Source organism: Schistocerca piceifrons, chromosome 6, assembly GCF_021461385.2.
Source record: "Schistocerca piceifrons isolate TAMUIC-IGC-003096 chromosome 6, iqSchPice1.1, whole genome shotgun sequence".
Classification (NCBI taxonomy): Eukaryota; Metazoa; Arthropoda; class Insecta; order Orthoptera; family Acrididae; genus Schistocerca; species Schistocerca piceifrons.
Genome location: NC_060143.1, coordinates 334,243,160 through 334,270,918, shown reverse-complemented (window position 1 = coordinate 334,270,918; position 27,759 = coordinate 334,243,160). Strand labels below are relative to the sequence as shown.

The 27,759-nt window shown below is 38.9% G+C and overlaps 1 protein-coding gene across 3 annotated transcripts in view; it reads right to left on the bottom strand.

Annotated features, from left to right (window-relative positions):
- Window positions 1-26,138, bottom strand: part of LOC124802610 (zinc finger protein 160-like) — a 220,150-nt gene extending 194,012 nt beyond the window's left edge. For 2 of the 3 annotated variants that reach the window (XM_047263492.1, XM_047263494.1), the window contains exons 1-3: window positions 25,967-26,113; window positions 25,695-25,832; window positions 3,328-3,483 (exon numbers count right to left, since the gene is read on the bottom strand). In XM_047263492.1, the coding sequence (XP_047119448.1) occupies window positions 3,328-3,483; window positions 25,695-25,832; window positions 25,967-25,969 (297 nt within the window). In that variant the 5' untranslated portion in view covers window positions 25,970-26,113. Of the gene's footprint in view, window positions 1-3,327; window positions 3,484-25,694; window positions 25,833-25,966 lie in introns of all 3 variants that reach the window. The other variant, XM_047263493.1, reaches the window with a different exon arrangement.
- Between the last annotated feature and the right edge of the window lie 1,621 nt (window positions 26,139-27,759).

Here is a 27,759-nt window from a genome sequence, read left to right as displayed (position 1 = left end):
CCCTACATAGTAAGGAGTAGAATCAATTGGGTGCAGAAGCCCTTTGTTACTGTCTAGATACCAAACTCCATGTAATGATGTTTGAGTGTAGAAATAGGTATGTGTGTGTCAGGAACTCACAGGTGGCAGCATTACCCCCAACAATCCTACTAATCATACACTAGCCTGATATAATATGAAGACTTTGACAAGAGACAGTATCAGTGCTACACCTCAGTAATGCTACCCTCAGGAAGTCTCAGAGCACAGGATCAACACAACATGTTTATATACTGATCGCATGCCATTTAACAGTCAGAAAGCAATCTTTTTGTCTCCTGCGATCATCTGGTATAGACGACAGCTGACTGACTCATTACACTAACTGCATTCACATTCTTTCCTCATAAACCAACCCATCTAAGATTGATACCTCATAGGTACTAACACAGACACAGTGTGAACATTTGGATTGTACACTGGAATCTAGCCTGGGTGACTGCCTTAATCACTAGTTGCTGTGCTGGCAAGTTTTAATTTCATGACTAGTTTAAAATACTTCTCACATTTGTCTCCCAGAGATAATTCAAGTGCATTTCATTCGGGAAGAAGAATGCTGGTGCATGAACATAATAACTATGGACAGTTCATTAATGACTATTTTCTGAACAGTGTGTTTCTAAATGTAATATTCATTCTGAAAGGCTGCTGCTGGGAAAATAATGATAAAATGAACCAAATGATCAGTTTTTTGCATGATGTATTTTAGAATTTAATCCCCAACAGAGTGATGTGTGGTGGCTGTAAACTCCCTCTGCTGATGCTACTTCATAGAGATTATAGCAATTCAAATTAATTATTTTCAAGATAAGCATCATATGTAAAAGAAAAACAAAAATATTTCATTTGTAAAAAGCACACATCAGACATTCTTCTTAATTATATTTACATTAATGTTGCTCAAATGACATGTACTGTTAATGATTTATTGATAAAAGTCATTCCCTGACGGCCTTTGATTTATATGCAGTTGTAAACAGTCAGTCATGATTTATTCTCATACAACTTCTCATGACTCTTCAACAGTTGCAGGCTGATTGGACAGAATCATTCTCAGGTAATTCCAGAGAAAACACTGTAGTGTCATATTACCCCAAAATATTGGATCAGGTAAAATTAAGTGCCTAGGTGGAACAATGCTACCAAGTAAAAAAAAAAAAAAAAAAAAAAAAAAAAACAAGTTAGCTGAAAAAACTTACCTCCAAATTGACAGTGAATAACTGTGAGCTGCGCCCTGATCTTTTGCAATCTCATACACTGATGGGTCACAACATTATCACCACAAGATTGTCTGTTACCTGGTGGCATAGCAGGCATGTGACTCAGCAAGTGAAGTATACAAGTGGGGAAGAGGCAAATGCAGAACCACAATATGGGCCGCAAATGGGGAAACCCACTCACGCAAACAGCTTTCACAAAGGGCAATTTGTTATGGCCCAACACCTGCAACAGGCAACTAAGAAACGGAGAAACTGGTTGGCTGTTCGCATGCTATTATCAAGAGCACTTACGAAAAGTGGTTGAAGAATGATGACACGATGAGACGACAAATCACAGAATGTGGTGGTCAGAGGCTTGTCCACTCTATAAAGCACAACAGGCAACGGTCTGTGGTAGATATGGCAGCGGAGTACAGTGCTAGTGCACATCACTGAAAATATTGTCGAAAATGGGGCTCCACATCAGTCGACCCCCTATGTGTTCCCGTATTGACCCATGACTGATCTGTAACAATTGCACTGGGCATGGGACGTAGACACTGGATCATGGATCAATGGAAAGGTGTTATTTGGTCAAACGGATTGTGTCTTGTTACATCACGCCAATGGTCATATCCAGACAAACAGCTGTTTGAAACATGCATTACATCATGGATGCAGTCCAATGCGTGCAGTATTATGCTATGGGGGAGATTCACTTTGGCTTCCATGGGACCTGTAGTAGTAATGAGGGCACCATAACAGCTGTGTTGTTACAACATTCTTGTGGATTGCCTGTATCTCTTCATCATGCTTGATGTCTTCCCTGACACCAATGACATCTTCCAGCAGAATAACTGTCCCAGGAACACATTACAGTTGTTTGAGGAGGATAGCAGTGAACTCTTGACGTTTTGGCCACAAAATTTGCCTGATGGAACACGTCTCTGACACTATCGAGCACCAGTTTCATGCCCACAAACTGCCAGCCAGTAATATATGGAAAATGTGTGACCTGCGGGTAGACACCTGGTGCCATATACTTCACAAATACATGTCTTGCAGAATCACTGCTGTCTTTTGTTCCTTTAGTATCTACACAAGCTCGACAAAATTGCTTCAATACAGTTGACGAATATACTTCAGAGGCCAATGGTAGCTCGATAATAGCTGGGGAACAGAAACCCCACGAGAGAGAAAAGAATTCGCTGTGCAAGTCAGTATACGGGAAGCAGAGGGTTCAAACCCACACAGAGACAAGTATGGGAAAAACTCAGCACACAGCTGGCGTGGACAACTGACGGCTAAGCACTCAACACAGCCCACTGCATGGTCAGCTATGTGACGTCTGCGGTGGTGTAGCTCCGAGTAGCACTGGCCCATCCAGCCTCCCACTGCCCACAGGTAAACACCTCTACCAATGGGGTTCTCCATCCTGCATATTGCCTGTGCCCTCCACGGCAGGTTTCTGCACTGTCTTGCTACCAGTACGCCAGCTCATCCACCTCCATTGTAACATCTGCCGTTGGGGGTACTAAAATTCCCCATGGTAGACCTATACACTATTAAACAGGTGGTAATAATGTTATGGCTCACGAGTGTGTATTATTTAAGTTTATCCAGATTAGATGGCACAAATTTCTGTTATATGTTGCAGTATCAATGTAAGTTGGAGCAACTACAACAAATCTTCACTGTTACTGTGAGTATAGTTGCTCTGTTGATTATATAATTTTGATACTGAATGATCACCAAAGACCTCTTCCGTTGGGCACCTACAAAACTATAACATTGTCCCACACTAACTTTAACTGATTTTCAAAATGTTTAAGTTGTGCTATTTATGCAACTCCTTGCATAAAGTGGCTTGCCTCTTCTACAAAATGTCTCACAAGTGAAAATAATGTAATAAGTCAACAACACATGGTTAAGCAGCACTTTTTTCCAAATACTTTTCACGTCACTCGCATTTACCTGTTAGAGACACTAGTACCTGCTGTGAAGTATTTATATTCGACATAGTGAAGCAAAAAATTACTCATCCTGTATTCAATCCTGGTAAATAACCTAATAAATGATTATCCAGTACCTGTCCAGTATATGGTGGTGAATACTGTGCTGCTGAGCTCATGTTAGGGTCTAGAGGATTTATGTGGCTGTCAAATTCTGGTAAGGAAGTAGATGGCTGAGGAGAGAATGGTGCACCAGGTTCATAGAGACCACTCTGTCCTCCAACATACTCCACCTGCAATTTAAAAACAAATAAATTCCACAAAAATATCAACAAAGCCTGAAATCATGATGGAAATAATGGATAAATGAGTGCAAACAGAGTTCTATTCTTTCAGCTTTTTATTTCAACAGGCATGTGCAAAATACTTTGAAGATTTATTCCATAAATGAATATCTTATTTTACAAGAAAATCTATTTTCACAATGTCAGTTTTGGAAAACCTTATGTAAATTCAGAACCTCCTCTCCCAGGGATGCCACCATATCGAATGCTTTTTCAGTGCTGGGCAGAGTAGTGAACGCTTGTTCAGGTGGCTTGGGTTTTTGGTATTCTAGTTACTGGCAGAGTCACCAAAGCCAAATTGTCCTCACATGAGGAACCAAATGAAGTGTTACCATGCAACATGGTAGGACAACTTAACACGCATAATGAAGCCAACTTCCTTATGGAAATTAATCCCGATACAATCAGCCTTTCAGGGAGAAAGGCAAGGCCAATCCATCCACCTCAGACACATCTATTGTTGCAAATGATACCACAAGGAATATTAGATTGCCTGTACAAAGCTGAACACGGCTGAGGCAAAATAATATGAAAAAATGGCTAAAAATCTGGTGTTGTGTGAACCCCCCCCCCCCCCCCACACACACACAAACACAAAAACAACTGAGGTCGTAAGTGCCCAAGTCATAACCTTGTAACACCAACAAGGGAACGAAGTTAAAAATGTCTATACGTTAAGCCCAATTGACGAAGGAAAGAGAGCTGAAAACAAGGACTTCCCCAAAGCGAAAGGTCCAAAAAAAATAGGCCTTAGAGGCAGTGGAGGACCCTAACCAAAGATTAAAGATTAAATGTCCTTCACCACATTATTTCAATGGATAAAAAGTAAAACACGATTGACAACCCACACATCTTTCGCTTAAACAGTCAATAACTCAGACAGCAAACACACTGGAACATAAGTGGTTAAAAAAAGGTAGTGTGTCAGGAAATTGCGAACCACCAAAGGGTGATGACATTTGTTGGTTGGAGGGATTTTACAAAGTCTTCATGGGAGAGTTTCTTTTACTCTTTGCAGCCTGCTGGCTGCCGGGGGTAAAGATCTGGTGGCTTGTGATGCAGCTATAGGAGAATGAGACAGGGATGTTATTGTGATACTGGGCAATTTCGCAGCTATAACTGAATTGAAGGTCATAAGTCTGTGTGGCCAGGTCCTCCATGGAGCAGAACAGTACTGTCACTGCCAGATGGTAAAATTCAGGGCCTTCAACTGGCCAACAACTTGTGAGTGACAGGGTAGGGTTATTTTTTCTTCACCTAGATGTCCTGGACGTCCCGCTCATTGAGATACGTGGGACACACTCATGGGATGATGTGGCACGATCGCCATTTCAATTGATGCAGTGGGGAGAAGGAGATGGGCAATCACCATCACAAGCATCTCTTCCAGAAGTAACACAGTGGCTGTGTTCTGACAGCACACATGAGAGTGGTTATATTTTGACATTGATAGTGACCCATCAGGTTTGGAACATATGGTCGGACAGTGATGACTTCATAGCCTAGGGTGACCAGACATCCCATTTTTAATGGGAGTGTCCTTTCCTGTCTTTCTGTGGCCTGTTGTACCACAAAATATTACAGGGGACCAGACATCCCGTTTTTTTCATAATCAGCAATAACTTTCTTTCTTCTTTTCGTTTTTTTTTTTCACATCAATTTAGTGTCATAGAAATAGTTTTTCAACATTTTCTTGAGTCTTGCTTCGTCTTGAATGCAAAGATGGAGTAAAGAAGAAGTATTTTGGTCATGGGATGAGGAGACATGTGAACAGAAGAGTTTCCACCACCGTGCTCAGTGCCAGAGACTTATGCACGAGCTTCGCAATTCATATCAATTATTTGCAACTGCAGAAAAGACGGACGAATGTAACAAGTTTTTGTTAAAGAACATTATAGGGCTATCAATGTTCAATTGTATTTGTAGTTACAAATTAGCTATTCACTATTAGTGCAGTAGATGCAAACGACACAATGTCTTCAGACTGTTACAGACAACAATGAGAACCAGGCAATTCCATTGTCTGTTGTTTGCTTTGTGTGACACTACCTCGTGCTCATTAATAAGGAGGACATGCCGATGTAACGCAGCATATAAAGAAAAAGAAGCACCAGTTGGCAGTTTCTGCAAGGACTTCTAGCAGCACAACTTCCTTTGTAAAGTACGAATAAACTATAAACAGAGGAAGATAAACATATCAATGCAGGAGAAGGACTGTTTGCATTCCATATCGCAAAACACAATTATTCTTTCTGTTCAACAGATTACACAGCTATTCTCATCAGAGATCTATTTGAGAAAAAATTCACATGTTATAGGAAAAACGCAAGTCGATTTTACTGAACATTTTATCACTGTACGCAATGCACGAAGTTCAGTCAGAACTTGACAATACTAAGTATGTCTCTGTGATAGCTGATGCATCAAATCACAAAAGCATAAGGCTAGTGTTGATTCTAGTTAGGTATTTCATTCCTACCAAAAGTGATTAGTGCAAAGTAATCTGTCTTCAGAACATTGGCGGAGAAATGGCAGAATTATCAGCTACCTATATTCTGGAAAAAAGCAAAATATAGTTGACAAGATAGATGCATTTTGTGCAGATGACTGTAATACCAAGTTTGGTGGGTAAAAGAGGACTGGGATAATGTTTATTCCAAACTGAACAGTGTTCTCAAGATGAACATTCAAGGCATCGGTTGTGTAGGCCATGTGGTATACAATTGAGTTCAAACAAATGCAGACATTCTTCCCACTGACATAAAAAATACTGAATAGAAGCAAGTTCTAGGTCTTATTAAAACTAGATCATTGTCATTGTTGCCAGGAGTTACAAGAGTTACTGATATGTGTGAACCTTTGAAATCTACAATGGAGGAAAAGACAAATTGCTATTTACCACAGTAAGCTGAAGACAGGGACAATTAAAAGACACTTACATAAAGCTTTCAGTTACAGCCTTCAAATCGGCAAAAGAGAAACACACACCATTCATACACACAAACAAGCATACCTCATGCGCACCTGACTGCCAACTCCAGCATCTTAGGCCGAGCATTATGTAAATGTCTTAATTGTGCCTGTCTGCAACTTAACATGTCTTCTTTACAGGAGTAGCACTCTGTCTTTTCCTTCATTGTTGATATTCCTGCTGGGAGTTTCCACTGTTTGATTTAACCTTTGACATCTTATTTTCTATCTTAGTGGTGAGACATTTTTTTGAGAACCCACAGTAACATCTTTGGCTTCATTTCACACAAAGCCAATTGAAAATGTTTGCACAATCAATCCAAAAGTTGAAAAGAACCAAGATTTCAGCTACAGAATCATCTGAAGAGTTAGAGCTGCTTAAAGAAAAAATAACTAACAGGAAAGTTAGTAAATTTCCAACTTCAGCTATTTCTTCAATTTTAATTAACTTGGAAAAGGAAGGTATTTTCACTCAGTCAAAATCTGAGACGATTACCAATTTATTTTATGACACTTTTGTGACTTATCGGGAAAAGTGGACATCATTTCAACATCTGAAATCATTTCATCAGGTAACATGGAAAAATTCTCTTTCTTAAGCTGTACTTTTAATCTGCCTCAAAGTATAGTAAACAGTAGATTCAGTGCAACATTTCAGATAGACGAAGATGTATTGTTTGATGAGACAGGATGTGCAAACAACACTGTATCCAAGAAACTTGAGGAATGGGAAAAAGCTAATTTGGAAATAGATAAGAGATGGTGTGATGTATTCCATACACTTAAAACTACAGGTACTTCATGTAAAAATAGAAACGGGTATTTTCAATCATGAATTCTCTTTAGATTCATGAGAAAAACCATTTTACCACTCAAACTACTGAAGCAATTGTAACAGTTACGACTAATTATCAAGACCTTACCTGCAAGGTGTTTTGCACCTTCCGTTAACCAATTCAAAGTTTTTGAAAGATATTATCTCTTTCGATTGTAAGTACAATGTTAGTAGCAGTGTTCCTCATACAGTAGTAAACAGTCTACATATCTGTCACAAATCATTGTATCAATTTCTCAATATTTTGAATTATAATCAGTTCTTGGAAGAACAATGAATTATCATATGATTCAGTGCCATTACACACGTTTTGAAGTGCCTTGTTAAAATTTGTGCCTTTTTATATTTATAAACTTTAGTTTTTATTTATTTTTTTAAAGTAATGCAGGCATATAAGCAGAATATTTTGTTTTGTCTAGTGTCATGTTTTGTCTCATTTTTTATCCCAATTTTTTGCAAATGTCCCATTTTTTCAAACGGAAAATCTGGTCACTCTGTCATAGCCTGCCTTAATCTTTGATTAGGAAGCACTACTCGGTCAAATGTGAGAAAAAGAGTGTGTGTTGGCACTAAGTATGCATCAACCTTTTTCATTACCCAATGGACCGCACTGATGCCCAGATCGGATAAATAACGCTAGATCTCCCCCCCCCCCCCCCCCCCCAGTCAGAACATCAAGCAACTGAGTGTAAACAACATCCTGCAAAGAATTCAGGGTGTAATGGCCCTAGACAGAAACAGGATAGCAATGGAGGAGCTAAGCAGTAAGCAGCTGTTGGGCTTGAAAACCACAAGTGAGCTCCACAAGTAAAGTCCCATTACATAAGCGAGAGCAAGATTTCACAGGGCTTGAAACTGCATCAAGACCTTTCCGAATAATAAATGGATTAACTGTAGCAAAAAACTGATCTCCTTCGGTACGTGAGACCGCGAGGAGCCGAGGTGCAGCTGGGCAAGTCATTGAATCTTTAGCCGCATTCTGTTTACTTTTAGTAAACGTAGATTGAGATGATGGATGGCTCACTGTGGAAACTCCCCAATTGCCAGTGTGTCTGATGGCATGCTCCTTCTGGCTGGGGGCCCCCTCAGAGGGGGGCTCACCCGCCTTAGGTCACACCACCCGAACACTAGACAGAGGGACTAACAGGCAACTGCAAAGGTAGCAGCTCACGTAATCACCCCTCCCTTGGACTGGCTTGTACCAGGGGGTACGTGTAAACCCTACATGCCAATCCAGGGCTGAGAATTACGCATTACCCAGTCATTTGTTTCGCATCATATGCATGAGCCAGCCTTCAGGAGCACACAGGGAGGAAGAAGAAGAAACAAAGAGAGACCTCAAACGCTGAACCTGAGGAAGGGGAGGAGATGGAGAACGAAGAAAGAAGGAAAAAGGAAAAAAAAAAAAAACATGAGAGACTGTTCCAATTCCAGGCTACTGAAACTCCAGAATGCATTCCCAAAACACTTTCCCCAAGGGAGGGGACAAAGAACAGCAGGAGGATGGGACATCTAGCACGGAAAGGGAAGAGGTGCTGCAAAGGCTGAGGGCCCGTGGTAGCCACGCACAGACTCACCAAATCATGGTGAGCTCCCGTGGAGGGGTGGGGGGAGTTAGAAATATGGAATGACAACTGTTACAGTGCAAGAGAATAGATAGAAGGATAAGAGATACACATAAACAAAAAAGTTCTGCTATTCTACTCCGGAATGCCAAGGTGGTTCCTTTGAAAGGACACAGACAGTTTCCTTCCCCATCCTTGATGCAATCAGAGCTTGTGCTCCGTCTCTAATGACTTCAATGTTGACACGGCATTAAATACAATCTTTCTTCTTAGACTTTGCACACTCAGTGTCATAGGAGAATTTAATAACGTTGCCTTCATAAATTTATGTGCCCCTATGAAAGAGTCAGATGATCATGATCATTTGCAAACAATCTCGAAAAGAAAACCCAACTACAAATTCATGATAATTCTGAGGGATTATGATGTAGTAATTGAGAAAGAAAAGGCTTTTCAAATGTCATCTGGCAAAGAAACCTTTCGTTATTAAGAGAGAAGCAATAATTGTCAGAGGGTAGCAGAGTTTGTGGATGTACATAACCCTAAGTCAGGAAGGAGACCAAGGACAAAAAAACTGCATAGACAAGAATTACCCCACCGGAAGTTCGAGTCCTCCCTCGGGCATGGGCATGTGTGTTGTTCTTAGAATAAGTTAGTTTAAGTAGTGTGTGTGTCTGGGGATTGATGACCTCGGTAGTTTAGTCCCTTAGGAATTCACAAACATTTGATCATGAATTATATCAATATTGATAATATTGTATGTTATCAAGAGAGTTATTTTACTACCATCCATGAAACAATAGACAAAATTAGAAATCCATGAAAGGACAAATAGTATGTTGAGTAGTGTAGGCAAGCAGTAGAGCAGAAGAAGCAGTCTAGGTAACGATGTCTCCGAGCGTTAAACAATAATTAGCCAGACCTTCTCTACAAAGGAAAAAAAGCTAAAGCAGCAAGAAGATGCAGAAGGAGAAAAAGGAGATGGGTGAAAAAAGGAGAGAGGAGATAACAGAGCACTGTCCCAGGGATGAAATTAGGAAGTTTTATAAAATGTAAATAAGGAACCCAAGAAAGAAGACCAAAGATTACAGTGTGTAACGATAGGCAAGGAATCTGTCTGCTGGTAAATAGACAATGAACCATTGGCAAGGATACTTCCAGGAAATCCTCAAAGTGACCCCAAGGAGGATGAAACACTGCCTTATTATGCAGCAGAACCACAGAGTGAGGAGACTACATTCCAGGAAGTATAAAGGCTTTCCAGTATCTCAAAAACCACAAACCACATGGAAGTGATGGGACTGCAACACAGTTCCTGAAGAATGGAAAAGTTATTGGTTTACTAAGAGGCTAGGAAAATTTCTGGAAAGAGTTATTCCGCTTATATATGAGAAGGACTACAATACAATGTGGCACTCCACGGATTACCCTGCTGAATGTCATACAAAAAATTAGGTCTGACGTTTTGTGTAATAGGCTAAGTCTGTACTCAGAAGAGGTATTGAGACAGTATATACATGGTACCATGTCTAATAGACCAGATATTTGTACAGAGGTAGGCGTACATAATAGCATATTAATGTAATGGGAACCCCCACATTCTGTATGGACTTCATGTGGACCTTTAATAGTCTAGAAAATGTTAATCGACATGCTGTGACTGAGTATCTGCTCAATATGTCACACTCAATGAAAACCCGCTGGTTCCAGAAAATGGTAATAGTGCACTAGACTAAGGGAGGATCAGCAGAGAGGGTGTCTTTTCCACAGTGCTTTTAAGTTTAACATTCAAAGCAACTATTTTTGAGCTTCAAATGCATAAATCCATGGATGTAAAGTCAACATCAATGTGTATGTCTGATGATGATGTTGCTATGCCAGCAGAAGAAGAGCCAATGGGATTAACCTGAAAGATAACCAAGACTACTTCTATTAATGAATCTAAAACCAAAAACATGCATATCACCTGGATGATAAATAACAGTCTATATATTCTATTGTGGAAAAAAAAGATCATCATCTTTGAGAACATACTTAGTACTGGAAACCCAGACACCCACACCACAAAATATATTCTGAATAGAATGAGATAAAAGCCAATCGATACTATCATGCTCTGGAGAAATTAATGCCTTTCAGAACATCATCATCTCAAAAGGAAAGGAAAGGGTATGAGGACGTATTGTGAGTGGCAGGGTGGGGAAGGAGAAATTATGAAGGATGATAATCATTGCCTTTTGTAAAAGTAATGGATTAGCACTCAGGAAAACCTGGTTTAAGAAGAAACGAAGTTTTAAAGCAATCAAGCACAGCCATGATTTGCCCAGAAAATCTGTGGTAAATAACATAATATATGACCAGGACTCAAAGAGAACACTGGCAGATGTCAAGGTAGTAGTAGTAGTAGTAGTAGTAGTAGTAGTAGTAGTACTGTAGTTGTAGTAGTAGTTGTTGTTGTTGTTGTTATTATTATCCGTAGTCCACTTTTACAAGGATATTGAATATGTCTTGGTATTAAAATTTAATAACAACAAAAATAATGTAATTCATATACACAGGCATTTACATATTTACAGCTCTAGTTTGTCAAAGATGGGACTTGTCGCCTTTTAGTAGAAACCATCTCAACATTTGCCTAATGTAATTTTTGTAAGCCATGGAGAACCTAAATGAGGACAGCCAGATGAAGAATGGAGCCTCCACCCTCACAAATATAAGACCAGTCTGTTTAAAATATCATTACCTTATTCAGTTTATCCTGACTTCCATTTTCAGTGCCACTACTTCCCATTTGGTATCCTGAAAAACTGAGTCAGCATCCCTCTTAATGAGTAAGATGTTTAGCTCAGAAAGAGGATAACATTTTAGTATTGCACACAGCACAGCTTTGGGAGTGAATTTAAAAAAAGTAGGTGGCGGGAAGAAACACAGTGTGAAGGTGTTATATGAAATTATATGATTTTTATCATTATTATTATTCATCAAAACCCCTACTCTGTGTAATGAAAGTAAACCTGCATTTTTTAAAAAAAGTTTGTTTTAGTAGTCTCTTTAATCTGCTTGGACAATTTTATGTACAGCTTCATTCCTCAGTAGAAAATGTTGTTTTGAGTTTTATGTTTATTCTTTCTTGAAAAATGTAAGTTCAGTCTACATCCTGTTTCATGGTCATGGACAAAACTGTTTATGCAATAATTACCAATGTTATTTTCAATGTGCACAACTGATTGGTAAATGTACTCACATGGTGTTGTTAACATCCCTAGTGTTTTGAACAGATCTTTATAATAAGCTTTGGTTTATTATTATGGTCCTTTTATGAAGTTTGACAACTGTGTTCATACTTTGTAAATCTGTTCCTCAGAAAAGAATTCCATAGCTAAGAAATGAAATTCCATATGAACAGAATGTAACTAAAAGACACTGGCTGTACATACTGATCACAGGACTCAAATGGCATAAAATGATGACATGCTGTTTTCAAGTGTCTTTTGTGTGTTCACACCATTACAGCTGAGAATCAATATCAATTTCCTACAAATTTTGAGTTTGTTACATAGTCTATAAACCAGCCATCCACATGTAATTTGTCACTTTCCCTCTTCTTCAAACTTAAATTCATGGCATTTGTTTTCTCTATGTTCAATCTCATTTACTTGCATATTGGCTAATTGTAGACTCCTTTAGGGTTTTATATTTGCTTTTTCTGCAAAGAGTTCTCGTTTTCTCTCAGTGACTATCACAGAAAAAAGATTTTAGACTTATTTGAGGTATGTATTACCTCCAGTCTTTGTACCCTATCTCCCAGGCACAAGCAGAACCAGTCATTAACTACATCTCTTATTCCCAATGCTTATATCTTAATTGAATAGAATCTTATGGTCAACAATATCAAAAGCCTTAGAAAGATCTAAAAATATGCCTGTAGTACATATAGTTTTCAAGAGCACCAAGTAACTTTTGTTAATTCTATCGTGTCTGACTCTGTAATTCTACCACTTTGGAAACCAAACTGTGATTCACTGTGCAGGTTACTTCCTACAAGTAATTTACTAATCTGCCTTTCGTTGATTCTACGATTTTTGATAATGGTGATAGCAGGGAAATGGACTAGTAGTTTTCTATGTCTGCAGCATACTTTTCTTCAGCAAAGACACCACTCTTGCCTGTTTTAAGTGCTCTGGAAATTTCCCTGATGTGAATGAGTCATTTATTTGTTTTTTGATTGATCCAGTAAATTATCTTCACATATAAAAGGCTACATCAGCAAAGGAGGTATGGGACAAACTGAAAAATGCATTTGAAGATGGAGGTTTAACCAGAAAAGTATGATTACTTTGTGAGATGATAACTACAAGATTGAACAAACGCAAAAATGTGGACGAATATGTGAATAAAATAACTTCAATGTCAAATTGTCTCAGGAATATTGGTTTCGAAATTGCAGAAGAATGGATTGGCACTTTATTGTTAGCTGGACTGCTAGAGAAATATTCACCTATGAATATGGGTTCGGAAAGTTCAGGAATACCCATTACAACAGGTAGTATGAACGTAAAAATTCTATGGGACATGAAAAATGAGCCAGTCTCTTACGATCCAAAGATAGAAACAGTGTCGGCTTTATACTCTAAATACAGGAAGAAGAAGCCAATTAAATGTTTCAGTGGCAGAAGACTGAATGTTTCTCATCACATTGTAATGAAAGGTTGAGTATTAATGAAAAGAACCATGTTAATTATAGTAGTCCTGAGAGAAAAACTGCCCATAAAGATAAGGTACTTTCTGCTTTTTATTATTTTAGTGAAGCAAGTGACAATCATGCAGAGTAGTTTCCAGATTCAGGAGCATCTGTGCATATTATTAAAGCCCCATCAGTTTTGTATGATGTTCACTCAAGGGCTGACATTGGAATTTCCACAGTTGATGAGTCTAAGTTAAAGTGTGAACTCAGAGGAAAAGTTGGTCTTAATTTGCTTGTGAATGGGAAAAACAAACTGTAACTGTTCATGATGTTATGTGAAGAATATTGCAACTAATTTGCTGTCAGTAAGCGAAATAGAAAAGAAGGGTAACAAGGCCATCTTTGATATATAGGATACCAAAATAATAGACTCTTGTGGCGATATTGTTGCTACTGTAACTAATGTAAAACATATTTACAAATATAACACAGTTCAAGATACTGCTGGAACTGGAAATCGCCCCGTTTATGCTGCAAAAAGTTTCTTGTGGCATAGGAAACTTGGACATTTGAATAGACAAAGTATAGCCTTATTGAATAAATATGGCAACTGGGGTGGAAAATTATGGAAATAATAATTTATAATGTGAGGTGTGTTTTCAAGAGAAGCAGGCCAGACTGCCTTACAAATCAAGTCAAAGCAGATTTATGGAAGTCTTATGGAACTCATTCATACAGATCTCTGTGGTCCTATGGAGAATAAATCCTTACGAGGTAGCTACTATTTCCTGACATTCATAGAAGACTTTTCTAGGTACAGTCGTGTTTACGTTATAAGCACCAAGGATGAAGTGCGTGATGTATTTAATGTTTGCTGCAAAATTGTCAAAAGACAGATGAGGAGGAAAATTAAAATTATTAGTTCAGACAATGGATGTTGTTGTTGTTCTTGTGGTCTTCAGTCCTGAGACTGGTTTGATGCATCTCTCCATGCTACTCTATCCTGTGCAAGCTTCTTCATCTCCCAGTACCTACTGCAACCTACATCCTTCTGAATCTGCTTAGTGTATTCATCTCTTGGTCTCCCTCTACGATTTTTACCCTCCACGCTGCCCACCAATCCTAAATTTGTGATCCCTTGATGCCTCAAAACACGTCCTACCAACCGATCCCTTCTTCTAGTCAAGTTGTGCCACAAACTTCTCTTCTCCCCAATCCTATTCAATACCTCCTCATTAGTTATGTGATCTACCCACCTTATCTTCAGCATTCTTCTGTAGCACCACATTTCGAAAGCTTCTATTCTCTTCTTGTCCATACTAGTTATCGTCCATGTTTCACCTCCATACATGGCTACACTCCATACAAATACTTTCAGAAACGACTTCCTGACACTTAAATCTATACTCGATGTTAACAAATTTCTCTTCTTCAGAAACGATTTCCTTGCCATTGCCAGTCTACATTTTATATCCTCTCTACTTCGACCATCATCAGTTATTTTACTCCCTAAATAGCAAAACTCCTTTACTACTTTAAGTGTCTCATTTCCTAATCTAATTCCCTCAGCATCACCCGATTTAATTTGGCTACATTCCATTATCCTCGTTTTGCTTTTGTTGATGTTCATCTTATATCCTCCTTTCAAAACACTGTCCATTCCGTTCAACTGCTCTTCCAAGTCCTTTGCTGTCTCTGACAGAATTACAATGTCATCGGCGAACCTCAAAGTGTTTACTTCTTCTCCATGAATTTTAATACCTACTCCGAATTTTTCTTTTGTTTCCTTTACTGCTTGCTCAATATACAGATTGAATAACATCGGGGAGAGGCTACAACCCTGTCTCACTCCTTCCCCAACCACTGCTTCCCTTTCATGCCCCTCAACTCTTATAACAGCCATCTGGTTTCTGTACAAATTGTACATAGCCTTTCGCTCCCTGTATTTTACCCCTGCCACCCTTAGAATGTGAAAGAGAGTATTCCAGTCAACATTGTCAAAAGCTTTCTCTAAGTCTACAAATGCTAGAAACGTAGGTTTGCCTTTTCTTAACCTTTCTTCTAAGATAAGTCGTAAGGTTAGTATTGCCTCACGTGTTCCAACATTTCTACGGAATCCAAACCGATCTTCCACGAGGTCCGCTTCGACCAGTTTTTCCATTCGTCTGTAAAGAATTCGCGTTAGTATTTTGCAGCTGTGGCTTATTAAACTGATAGTTCGGGTATTTTCACATCTGTCAACACCTGCTTTCTTTGGGATTGGAATTATTTTATTCTTCTTGAAGTCTGAGGATATTTCACCTGTCTCATACATCTTGCTCACCAGAGGGTAGAGTTTTGTCAGGACTGGCTCTCCCAAGGCCGTCAGTAGTTCTAATGGAATGTTGTCTACTCCCGGGGCCTTGTTTCGACTCAGGTCTTTCAGTGCTCTGTCAAACTCTTCACGCAGTATCGTATCTCCCATTTCATCTTCATCTACATCCTCTTCCATTTCCATAATATTGTCCTCAAGTACATCGCCCTTGTATAAACCCTCTATATACTCCTTCCACCTTTCTGCCTTCCCTTCTTTGCTTAGAACTGGGTTGCCATCTGAGCTCTTGATATTCATACAAGTGGTTCTCTTCTCTCCAAAGGTCTCTTTAATTTTCCTGTAGGCAGTATCTATCTTACCCCTAGTGAGACAAGCCTCTACATCCTTACATTTGTCCTCTAGCCATCCCTGCTTGGCCATTTTGCACTTCCTGTCGATCTCATTTTTGAGACGTTTGTATTCCTTTTTGCCTGCTTCATTTACTGCATTTTTATATTTTCTCCTTTCATCAATTAAATTCAATATTTCTTCTGTTACCCAAGGATTTCTATTAGCCCTCGTCTTTTTACCTACTTGATCGTCTGCTGCTTTCACTACTTCATCCTTCAGAGCTACCCATTCTTCTTCTACTGTATTTCTTTCCCCCATTCCTGTCAATTGTTCCCTTATGCTCTCCCTGAAACTCTCTACAACCTCTCGTTCTTTCAGTTTATCCAGGTCCCATCTCCTTAAATTCCCACCTTTTTGCAGTTTCTTCAGTTTCAATCTGCAGTTCATAACCAAGAGATTGTGGTCAGAATCCATATCTGCCCCTGGAAATGTCTTACAATTTAAAACCTGGTTCCTAAATCTCTGTCTTACCATTATATAATCTATCTGATACCTTTTAGTATCTCCAGGATTCTTCCAGGTATACAACCTTCTTTTATGATTCTTGAACCAAGTGTTAGCTATGATTAAGTTATGCTCTGTGCAAAATTCTACAAGGCGGCTTCCTCTTTCATTTCTTCCCCCCAATCCATATTCACCTACTATGTTTCCTTCTCTCCCTTTTCCTACTGACGAATTCCAGTCACCCATGACTATTAAATTTTCATCTCCCTTCACTACCCGAATAATTTCTTTTATCTCGTCATACATTTCATCAATTTCTTCATCATCTGCAGAGCTAGTTGGCATATAAACTTGTACTACTGTAGTAGGCATGGGCTTTGTGTCTATCTTGGCCACAATAATGCGTTCACTATGCTGTTTGTAGTAGCTAACCCGCACTCCTATTTTTTTATTTATTATTAAACCTACTCCTGCATTACCTCTATTTGATTTTGTATTTATAACCCTGTAATCACCTGACCAAAAGTCTTGTTCCTCCTGCCACCGAACTTCACTAATTCCCACTATATCTAACTTGAACCTATCCATTTCCCTTTTTAAGTTTTCTAACCTACCTGCCCGATTAAGGGATCGGGCATTCCACGCTCCGATCCGCAGAACGCCAGTTTTCTTTCTCCTGATAACGATGTCCTCTTGAGTAGTCCCCGCCCGGAGATCCGAATGGGGGACAATGGATCAGAATACGTAAACAGACAGTTTAAGGAAAAGTATGAAATGGCTGTCAGCAGGCATCAGACTACCATTCACTATAGTCTCTCAGAATGGAGTTACAGAACATGCCAACAGAACCATTGTAGAGGAGGCAAGAAGTATGCTAAGTGATGCTGAGCTACCTAAGTGCCTTTGGGCAATGTCAACAGTGGTGCGTTTAATTAACAGATCACCTAGCAAAGCTGTGAGAAACAAGACACCTTGCAAAGTATGGACTGGGAAGAAACCAGACCTAAAGTACTTAAAAGTCTTTCGATGTGGAGCAATGGCCCGGATTTCAAAAGCATTAAGATGTAAATGGGATGCAAAATAGCAGAAATATACTGCTGCTGGATATTGTGAGGATTCAAAAGGATACAGATTTTGTAATCCTGTGAATAAGATGCTAATAAGCAGTGGAGATGTAGTATTTTTGGAGGACTCTAAACATAAAATAAAGGAAAACAGTGAAAATATTACAGTAATTCACATAAGGTGTGATAATTCTGAAGAAGAGATGGAAACAAACAGAGGAAGATAAGGATGTAGAGCAAACTGATATGCTACCTGAGAGAGGAATTGAGGAAGAAGATTCAACAGAGGAAGACAATTTAAGGTGTCCTACACATATAATAGAATCACAAAGATACCCAGAGTATGAAATGTACGTTTCCCAAACCTTCAACAGTTAACCCACCACAGGCGATGAAGCCTTGGCAATAACCAATGCTCAAAGTTGGATAGAGGCAATGGAAAAATAATTACAATCATTTTTTAATAATGATACATATGGGTGGGTCGACATGCCTGAAAATAAAAAGCCACTAAGAACAAGATGGGTATACTATATTAAAAACCCTGAGAGTGCAATGCCAAAATTCAAGGCCAGATTGGAAGTTAAAGGATATTGTCAGAAACAAGGAATAGATTATCATCAGACTTTCTCATCAGTGGTGAAATATTCCCCATTAAGATACCTTTTAGCTCTTGCAGTAAGGAAAGGCCTATTGATTACTCAAATGGATGTGAAAACAGCCTATCTGAATGGAAAGCTGGAAGGGGAAATTTATGTGACCCGACCTGATGAAGTTAACAAACCTCATCCAGAGAAAAGGAAAGTTTGGCATTTGAAGGAAGGCATGAATGAATTAAAGCAGAGTGGCCACTGCTGGAATAAATGCTTACATAAAACTTTGATAAAACTGAGCTTGCCACAGTCAAAACCAGATCCAAGTACATATTATAAAAGAAGCAAGGGTTAAATTTCAATCAAGTCCATATAGGTATAGATCTTTTTTTTTTTTTACCAACAGTGAAAATAAAACTAACTTTAAAAAAAAAAAAAACAGTTACAGTCAGAATTTAACATGCATGACTTAGGTGAAGAGTTAGTCAATACTTAGCTATGAAGATTCTACGAAGTACCAACAGAGAAGAACTATGGATTGATCAATCTCAGTACACAAGAAAAATCTTAGAAAAGTTTGGTATGGAAAACTGTAAGACTATTCCTAACCCAATCGAAGAAAGTGAAAACTGATAATAAATGATGAAGATAAGAAATATAAGGAAAGTGTATCCTATTTGGAAGCTATTGGAAGTCCACTGCACTTATCACAAACTTCCAAACCAGACAACATATTTGCCACAAATGCTGCAAGCAAGTTTTGCAATGATCCAAAAGAAAAAACATTGGATGGCAATCAATAGAATATTCAGATATTTGAAGCTGAAATATTTTTAAAATGGAAATTTAAATTTAGAAGGGTATAGTCAAATAGGCTGGGGAAGTGAGCTGGAAAGTAGACAGGCCACCACTGGAAGTTGCTTTAAACTGAGAGAGGACTGCTATCCTGGTCACATAAGAGACAGAGGACAGTTGTTTGAGCACCGTGGAAGCTGAATATATGGCCTTATTCTCCACTGTCCAAGAAGCTCTGTGAATCAGAACACTGATGGATGAAATAGAATCTCTTACAAAAATAAAACCAACTGTGATAATATGGGAGCTATTAAGCTTGCCAGCAATAATGTCATCAGCATAAGATCCAAAAATATTGATATAAAGGATCACTTCTACAGAAATCATCTGGAGCAGGGAAATATAACCATCAATATCTATACACAGAAGAAATTTTATCACATCTTCTACCAAAGCCTCTCAATAAAGACAAGTTTCAGAAGTTGGTGAAACATTACGGTCAGTATCTGAAATATATTTGTTCAAAGGGGGGGATGTTGGAGAAATGTGAACAAAGTATTTTTCCAATGCTTATAATGTGCTTAGGACATTATGTGCTGAGTGCATTACACCTCTGTGAAGTGATGTTCCATGGTTGTTGATTGGTAACGAGACCATGTGTGTAGCCTATATGTAAAATGTGTTCATGTGTTAAATAAAATATAAGTTTTATTTTGTCCCTAAACAATTTTTTCCACCTCACTTTGCTGCGCTAAATAAATAATCCCACAGTTAAAGGAGCTTGTGTGCTCTGCATGTTTTGTTTTAGCACGCACATTGGTACTTCACTTAAGCTTATTGATTTTGTTTTAGGTTCTGTCCGGTTTAGTGACTTCACACCCTGTGGTTCGTAATAAAATCATTCTACTTAGCACATAATTATTTACAGGTTTTTTTTTTCCTTTTTAATTTCTCTGCAATATCTGAAAAACATTAATTCACAGTTTGCTAACGAGTGTGAATCATTTATTATTTTATCCTCTCCCTTATTAGATAGTTTAAAAAATCGTTATAAATGTCAGCATTTAGCCTTATTTACAAATTAATTTCTGATGAGAATGTAAAATGACTCTTCCCACGTCATTATGATTTTTCGTGCGAAATGATCCATGGAATATGAGTCTAACTAATCAACCAACCAACTTGTTTCTCTCTCCTTCGTTCCTTTTTTAATGGCATCCCAGGCTGTTTTGCTGTTGTTCACTGCATTGTATGTTTTTCGTCATTAAATAAGTTTTTTGCAGCAATTATCACCTTCCTATAAATATTTTTGTACATATGGCAGAAATTTCAAAACTCTGGCTAATTGTGACTTTTTCATGGAACTGACGCACTTTAGGGTTCAGGAGGACTTCCTAATACCACTGGTATCCTTTTTTGTTTGTGAGTCACTAATACTGATCCAGATACTTTTGGAAATGTTTTTTCAAAGTTCAATTATAATAATGCTGAGAATTTACAGAATTTTGCATGTACATTGGCTTCTCTGTACATTTCATCCCAACTTTGGTGAAACATCATAGAAAAAAAGTCACAACTAGTACCACAGCAACATTCAAAAAGTCAGCTGCAATCACTGCCATCTCTAAGCCTCCAATAATCCACCTCACAGTTCCATTAAAACCTGGCTGAACATCACATTGGAACAGCTCAACATGGTATACATTGACACTACCAGACAGGGAAGCTACCTTGTCCAGGTCACCATTTATGTCAGATGGCCCATTCCTGCCTGAACTGTTTACCACCTCAACAACTATCACTACACGGTCATATTTTGAAAGATCCTTACATAGAGACCCAAAGTCCTTTATCACTTAGCTTACACCTGCATTTGCTTTAAAAATGCCTGTGGTCCCTACACTTTCCTGTAACTGAAGGTCTATACCTCACCCATGGTTACTGCCTAGTAGTAACACTTTCTTCTTCTAAACACTTTGCACATTTCTAGGCTTCCTGATCCCAGTTGAAGTGTGGTGCACTTTTCCTACTCCTAGTCCTACCTGACGCTCTTTACCACTTAACTCTGGCAGAGGTAGATATCTATTTTTAGTGTTAGTAATAAAAAGATCTCATTCTTTCTTCCTGTCTCGCTACCAATTGCAATTCCCAACCACCCTCCTCCCCTGTATCGGTTAATCCTGATCAATTCCTTCCTGCAACTGTCTGAAGGGCACAGATTTTCCCTTCTTGCTCCTCAGCCAAAATGTTCCTGCTGTATACTCTGCAATTACAGGAGAAAGCCTCTTCTACAGGATGGGGCAAACAGAAGTGGCCAGGACTGAGTGGAAACAATTGGACTGAATGTACACATACAACCACACCCCAACAGGATGGGCAACTGTCCACACAGCCGGCTGAACCTTGGAGCACATTTAAACAATACGAACGCCAGACAGAGTTGTTAACAGAGGTCAGTCTGGTCGCGGCCCTAGCTGGCCACCCAGGTCACCTGATCTGTCAGTGTGCAAGTGTTTTGTGGGGAGAGCCCCTCAAGTCTAACGTGTATCACAACACTATAGTTTTCAAGAACTGCTGGAGAACATTTCAGATGAGACTGCAGTAATTCCAGCTGTCTAACTTCAACCCGCCTCCAACAACTTGCCGACCAAGGCCCAAAATTGCCAAGAGATGTATAGTGGTCGCTTTCAACATCTGCTAGTCAGGTTAGTACTGTATTTCCTTTCCTTTGTTTCCCCACCCCGAACTCTATTCTCCAGGACACTTTTACCTGCCTCATCCTGTATTTTCCCAACGTTCTCCCAACTAGAGTATAGAAGTAATCCGCTAGAACTGTCCTTGCAGAATGACTTTGAAAATTTTTGTGCCCTGCCGTCAGAAAGACCACACCTCGCAAGCAAATTATTAACTTTGTTAAGAACCCAAGTTTGGCAATACGCTTTTTGTACTGATTGAGAGATATATTGAATGAGAATGAATTAGTGGTTGCTATGTTCCAAGAGAAATTGCGTTACCAAGATTGTTTGGTTAATCTTTTAAATGTTCACAACTTATAAAATTTAATCCTACACAGCTTCTATCCAGCTAATAACTAATATGAAATATGTCTAGAAATACAATTTAGAAATGTTTGTAAAAGCAACTTTATGGCAATGTAGACACTACTGAAACTAGTAGCTGCCTTGTTTTAAAGAAATTTATACTACCAAGAAAATTTAAATAATTTACATTCAACTAATTTCATATATTTATTTTTAAATGATTTATACAGTCCAAAATTTTACCCTACCTTATGGAGCCTTTGAAGAAACAACCTAGTGGAATGATGGGAAATACGGAAGCGTCTGATCCCGCCCATCTGCTTTGACCCATGACGTCACAAATATGGCGAAAACGACCATAAACCACAATTCCAATATGGCGCATATAAAGTCAGTACGTACACTTTTTGAGGACGAAAATACATCGAAAAACAAACACACACACTTTCCACAAAAAGCCTAATGACACTAACGGGACAAGTGCGGGAAATGGGGTGTTTTTGGGTGGGGGCAAACTAAATATAACTAAATTTAGACACCCACCCCCATATAAAACCACACAAAATGACGAAAAAAACTGACATCACAAAGCTCCCCAAATACCACTAAACAATATCATCTGGAATCGGACACTTCCCTTGACATATATTGCTCAAAAACATCTACCGATACCAATATCAACATACACAGCCACACATTGGGATCGAACACTTCCCTTGACCTGCGCACTTAATTTTATCCGTCATATCCATTCCTGAACAAAAACAACAACCGATTAATTTTACTAAAATTACCACACGATGTACAGCGAACAACACTAAATTAACCTTCACAAAAAATCGTTAATTCACTGAAACGCATTCCACTACAAACACAGCCGACACTAACAATTCTGGATAATGAGCAAAAGCAAACTGAGCCCATTACACCACACAAACGAAAATCCTGAACATACCACCAGAGAGCACGACAAACCACAACACGTCGACATCTACAAACACGCCACACTCACAAACCAAACTCCGTGCCGTCATGACGTCACACACGACAACACCCTTACATCATGGGTCAAAGCCAACGCATGGGGTTGGACGCTTCTGTCGACCTGAATGATGGAAGGAAGGAATTTTCAAAGATAAGCAAAGTACTCTGTTTCAAGAGAGAAAGGAGTAAGCAAGAAGGAATACATTGAGAAGAAACAGGTGACTACAAGAGTGATAGCAGGAGAGAAGAGGAAATGAATGGAAGAGTGGACAAAATGATGGAAGACGACAGTACAGTGAAAAGAGTATGATGGTCCTCTATGGAATGATTTAGGCAAAGAAAAGCAGCATTATGTGAAGTGTCAGGATGATCAACACAATACGAAAAAAAGTTGAGAGTGAACAAGAAATCAAGAAGCAGAAGGAATGTTTTGAAGAATTACTAAACCACACTGGAAACATAGAAGAAAAAAATGAGGAATCTGGGGATGTGGAGGATGCTGAGATGGGAATAAGCTACCAGAAGTAGAGAAGCAATAAATATCAAGCGAGGAGGAAAAGTACCTGGGCTGGATGAAATAAGTGTGGAGATGGTGAGAACAGTTAGCTTTGCAGGAGTGCAGTGTCTCTATTGGATCACTAGATGATTACAAAAAGAAAGAGGGACACCATTATGTTCAAAAAATGGAATCTTAGTGTCAATATTTAAGAAACTACATTAAAATTATAGGGCAGTTGGTTTGATGTTTCATGCTGTCACAGTACTTGAGAAGATCCTGGGAAAGAGTGAACAGAAGATAGTACAACCAGACCTCAAAGAGGAACAATAAGGGTTCAGACCAGGAAAGTCAACAGTGGATCTAATTTTTAACGTAAGGTAACTCCAAGAGAGACACTGCGAACATGACAATGATTTAGTAATACTGTTCCTGAACACTGAGAAGGTGTATGGTAGTGTGAAAGAAGCAAGACCTGGGAAACTCTTCGGGAGAGGGTAGTTGGAAGGTTGCCTATGAGAAGAACGAAGGATATGTATCGAAGAAGAACGAGTTGTGTAGAAGTAGGAGTGGTTAGAACAAAAAACAGACTGAAGCAAGGGAATGCACTACCTGCTCTACTTTCCATCATCATGATGGATGAAATAATGACAGGAGTGGTGCTGTACATAGGTGATGAAAATATGAAAGCAGTGGTGTATGCAGATGATTTACAGGTGTGTGGAAATGAAGGTGAGGTACAAGAAAGCCTACATGTATGTAAGTGGTGGGACAGTATACCGGTTCCAGGCCTATTTATTAGTCAGTATTCATCAACTTTAACTCCCATCTCCGACAATAATTTTGTAACAAATTTAGCACCACGTTTCTACAGAGATCAGATACCATATTGAAACGTTTATACCTGTGAAAATGCCCACGCCTTATGTGTGCAAACAGAAAGAGGATGGAACACAGACAATATTTTTCCCATGTCTATATTAGTTTATGGAATGTAGGCAGTGGAGACACACTGCTCAGTAGCATAGTCCAAGTGCCAGGTAAGGTTAAAAGGTGGCAGCTGAAAGGTACAATCAAATGCTTCTGTAAATCTAACGGCTCTCTATCTGGATCTATTAAAAGCTAACTCCGTTTCAGCATCCCATGTCATATTATTTGTTTTTAAAAATGACAATTGGACTCTTCCCCACACTTAAAGTAAGGCATGTATAAATAAAACAACTGTGATTTGTCAGTTCAATGATAATATCATATAAATGACTGTACAACCAGTTCTGTCATTCATTTTCTGACAGAAGTCATGCAATTAGCTCACCGTCTTCACTGGCCTAAGGTTAAAATAATCTAATTTCAATCTAACTGTGCAGGATATACATGGATTACAAAAAAAAAGAGATTTAACAAAACAAAACAAAAACACACACACACACACACACACACACACACACAATGTTCAATCACTGCTCAACACAAAAAATTCTTCACAAAAATTATCATACAATTATTTAGTTTTTCACAACACTATGTGTTTATTAACCAATGCCCTCTGTAACTAAAGATAAAGACACAATAGCAGAGAGAAATGGAACTACAACATGAAACTGAAATGACGTATTTTAATTATAAATACTGCATACCGATGATTATAATAATTTGTTGTTAACAGTAACACGAATACACTACACAAGTGCATATTACAACTTAGCCTATGCTTAGATACTTTTCTTACTCCAACAGTATTGTGAAACATCAACAGTTCCAAAATAAAGTCATCCAGTTTTCCCATAAAACTTAGTCTGTGTATCCAGTGCGGGCATTGGAAGGAATTAAAACATAATAAGCGATCGGTCAGGTAGCTTTGTTTCTGGTAAATGGCATGGGATTTCTCGGGGGTGACAAAAATTTGGGCAATTTCAATTATCTTCTGTAATAATGACAACCGATTGATTCCAGTAGGTTAATACTAAAAGATTCTCATATCATACCGTGAGATATAGAAATCTCGATTCGGGTACATGTCCCTTGTTCACAACCCATTCATCCACAAGGTCGGCCGCCGGCATTTCATCGTCAGGCGCTCCTCCCACGCTGTCCATCGAGACCCGTCCCACCCCGCTGCAGTACTGTAAAATAAAACCTGATTTATGCTCCATTCATGATGTTCCTCGTAAATAAACAGAAAATTCTTATTTCCTTAAAAATTTAACACCATGGATGTCATTCTAGAATCAACGATGGAAATAAGCAATGACAATACCATAGTAACAATGCCACATCTAGTGTCCCATTAAAATATTTCCTGAAGCGAGGCGAATCACCAAAACTTCAGTTGTTTACTACATTATCAATCAAATGCATTTCAGACCAACCTTCCCAAATCCTTAAAATTTCTCGCATAAAACGATACACTGCGAGAATGCTCCTCAAACTTCACAAAGATATTACATGCACAACATACACCAAATACCGCAAATGGAAAGTGAATGCAGGTGCTACGTTAGTACCTTCAGGCTAATTTGTACAAGGCCCTCAAAATCTTTACAGCCGAATCAGTATTTGTACTCGAATGACTTTAGCAGAAATGACAAACATTTTTACAACTGAAACTATAAAGCGTTCTTTTATAATGCCATTGCAATGGTGAGTGCAGTAAAAATCACGTATCACCAACTGCACACGACTCCATCTAAACTTTCACACTGATGTGAGAGATAGCACATAGTGGAAAATCACTTAGCTACCGACATTGATCAGAAATGCCTTGAATTTCCGAAACAGTTGCACATAATGAGCGAGGATCCCCATTCGCCGTCTCACATGGTCTACAGCGACTATTTAATCGCATAACGGCCAACTTCTCAGAAAAATCAATGTCAGTCTTGCAAGATAATTATTGATCAAGAATTTTCAGGATAGAGCTATGCATAGATATCCTCCAGGAATGTTTTACGATGGGCAGTCCATACATCCAATACAAGTGAGAACCTAGACTTGTGAAGTACACTACGTTTCCGCAACGAAAGGAAAATAACAAATGGTTCAAATGGCTCTGAGCACTATGGGACTTAACATCTGAGGTCATCAGTCCCCTAGAACTTAGAACTACTTAAACCTAACTAACCTAAGGACATCACACACATCCATGCCCGAGGCAGGATCCGAACCTGCGACCGTAGCGGTCGCGCGGTTCCAGGCTGAAGCGCCTAGAACCGCTCGGCCACCTCGGCCGGCGGAAAATAACAAGTAACAAACTACATAAAAAATAGATACAGTCAGCATCGCTCAGACTATAGTCCACTAACGATTTTGTTGTTCTTTTTAGAGGTCTTTTTGGAACATGAACAGTTAAATCGGAAAAAATATTCAGATGAACAGACGTTATGTCACGTTTCACCTTTGTCTGAACTTGAACTGCGTGTCATATATCTTTTCTTGTCAACCACCGTCATTATAGACTTACACATTATCTTTACAAACAGTACCAAGTGCCCAGGCTACCACATGACTCTATCCCTCAATCGTGGCTGCATCTTCTCCCTAGCACGGCACTGGAATGGCAAGCAGGCAGCATACCGATATAATGTCAGTTAATAATGATTTTAGATACGCAAGGCTTTATTTTTCTTAGTGGAGTGTCTCATATCCTCTTATAAGTCAGAGCAATATACCAAGTCTTTCACCAATGGAATTTCATTGTAGGTACAAGAACTATATGGTGGCCACAAAGTCCTGTTAACCCCTGCAACAAGGCACACAAACCCCTCAAACTTAAGTAAATATTATGAATAACACTTCTTTAGAACCGGATTCTTCAGATATGAACCATTTCTCGTCCAAAGTATTAGTCCATGTAGCGTTATTCACATGCCCAAGATAAATACACCACCAGACCAAGTACAACATTTGTCAGAGCACTGCTGGTGTAACTTGAATGAAAGCTCGTCAGTATCCTTTAGGTCCACAGTGATATCGTAACAGTAATGAAACTATAGCCACTATGAACCTCCATAATGAATATTGCAGGTGATGATATCTGGGCTCCATGGTGGT